This window comes from Lepus europaeus, chromosome 7, assembly GCF_033115175.1.
Source record: "Lepus europaeus isolate LE1 chromosome 7, mLepTim1.pri, whole genome shotgun sequence".
NCBI lineage: Eukaryota > Metazoa > Chordata > Mammalia > Lagomorpha > Leporidae > Lepus > Lepus europaeus.
The window spans coordinates 59,820,363-59,822,490 of NC_084833.1; the positions used below are offsets into that span (position 1 = coordinate 59,820,363).

The window sequence follows — 2,128 nt, forward strand, 5'->3', positions numbered from 1 at the left end:
TGTACTGAGCTTCAATATACACGGGAGTACAGATAACTGTGTCATATGCTGATTTCACTTACTTTGGGTAAATTCCCAGGAGTGGGATGGCTGAGTCTATAGTAGATCTATCTTTAGATTTCTGAGGAATCTCCATACTGTCTTCCATAATAGTTGTACAAGTTTACATTCCCACCAACATCCAGTTTGAATTCTAGCCATGTAACATCCTTACTACAAAAGCTAGAGTCCCAGAGTAATTCCGTTACATTTCTTGGACACATGGTTCTTCATTTGTTAGAGTGAGTGTCATCATCTGTAATACATTGGCTAGGATCATGGTAAGAAATATGAGGTGTATAAAGGAGATATTTGATAATGACAGGAAGGCATCAAGAGGGCTACCAAGGAGATTGAATGAGCTAGACAATCCCCCGTGAAAGAATCGTATTTTGTAATTCTGAAAGAGGTCTAAGAATGAAGTTTCTCTTTCAATGGATAGCATTTCTTAACTTCCTTGTCACTCTCCCAGTGAAATTCAGGATAAAATCTATGTGTAACTGCATTTTATAAACCTGTTTTTGTTTTTTTCTCCCTAGGAAGAATAGTCATCTTAGAGACAAGGTGTAGTTTCTCTGAAGATCCAATGGGCTGATGACAAGTGTCTCTGACCTCTCATGGGCAACTTCAGGATTAATGGCTCTAATGCTCCCAGCTTTATACTGACAGGTTTCCCAGGGATGGAGGCCATGGAGCTCTGGTTATCCCTCCCTCTTCTTCTATTCTATGCCATCTCCATTGTAGGCAACAGCCTGATACTCCTTATTGTCAAGCAGGAGCAGAGCTTGCACCAGCCCATGTACTACTTCTTGTCCCTGCTCTCAGTCAATGACTTGGGTGTGTCCTTCTCCACATTGCCAACTGTGTTGGCTGCCCTGTGCTTTCATGCCCGAGTGATCTCCTTTAAAGCCTGTTTGGCCCAAATGTTTTTCATCCACCTCTTCTCTTGGACAGAGTCTGGCATTCTTCTGGCTATGAGCTTTGATCGCTATGTGGCCATCTGTAACCCACTGCGCTATGCTGCAGTGCTCACCAATGCTCGCGTGGTGGCCATGGGCTTGAGTGCCGTCCTCCGCAGTTTTGTGCTCATCCTGGTCTTCCCACTGCTGCTGCACAGACTGCCCTTCTGCCACCCACAAAACATTCTCTCCCATGCCTACTGCCTTCATGTGGACATGATTAAATTGGCATGTACTGATGTCTCCCTCAATAGCCACTATGGGCTGTCCATTGTTTTGTTCACCTTTGGCCTGGACTCTGCTCTGATCCTTATCTCCTATGTCCTCATCCTGCGATCTGTATTAGCAATCGCCTCTCAGGAGGAGCGCCTCAAGACACTGAACACATGTGTGTCCCACATCTCAGCTGTGCTTATCTTCTATGTGCCTATGGTTAGTGTTTCCATTGTCCATCGATTTGGGGCTGGTCTACCCCATGCTGTCCATATCCTTATGTCTATTCTCTATCTCTTTGTGCCTCCCATGCTAAATCCTATTATCTACTCCATTAAGACAAAGGAGATAAGACACAGACTTCTCAAAATGCTCTTCAGAGTCAAGGTCTGACTCTTTGACATATCTAAGAGCATTGGATAATCTGGGGTTATTGATGAACAACCAGACACTAGAGAAGACATGGATAAACTGAGGGGATGCTATTGCTATATTTCAAATTTCTGGGATCAATGATCAATCATTTTAATCTATTGTATTGGAATGCCACCTGGCAGAATTACCTTGGATCTTATTGAGAAATTAACTATAATATCCTCTAGAGGCAGAGAGATGGTCTCCATGAATAACCAGGGGAATTTTGAGCATCGCTTCAGTGTGGGATTACTTCTGTATGAACTTGAGAGAAATTGCAGGACATTTGGTTGCATGCTGGAACTTGTGGTTATGGGCCTTTTTCTCTGTGAAGAGGACAGATATGAGATAAGGGTGGCATTCATCATTACCAAAGTGAAGGTCAGTGTGTGTGGTTGATTTCAGATGCTGCCAAGAGCCAGGGCCTCTGTCACTGTGTTTTTGAAATTTTGATGTTTAACAGCCAGGATATTCAAGTAGGCAGAATTAGATTTTGAGATTCC

The 2,128-nt window shown here is 43.3% G+C and overlaps 1 protein-coding gene across 1 annotated transcript; it reads left to right on the forward strand.

The window, feature by feature from the left end:
• Positions 1–656: 656 nt before the first annotated feature.
• On the forward strand, positions 657–1,604 carry LOC133764494 (olfactory receptor 51I2-like). The gene has a single exon (XM_062198169.1). The coding sequence runs from the start codon at positions 657–659 to the stop codon at positions 1,602–1,604; it is 948 nt and encodes a 315-aa protein (XP_062054153.1).
• The last annotated feature ends 524 nt before the right edge of the window (positions 1,605–2,128 follow it).

Bases quoted from the DNA above. Each gene is read 5' to 3' on its own strand.
- LOC133764494 (XM_062198169.1), top strand. From the start codon at position 657: ATGGGCAACTTCAGGATTAATGGCTCTAATGCTCCCAGCTTTATACTG.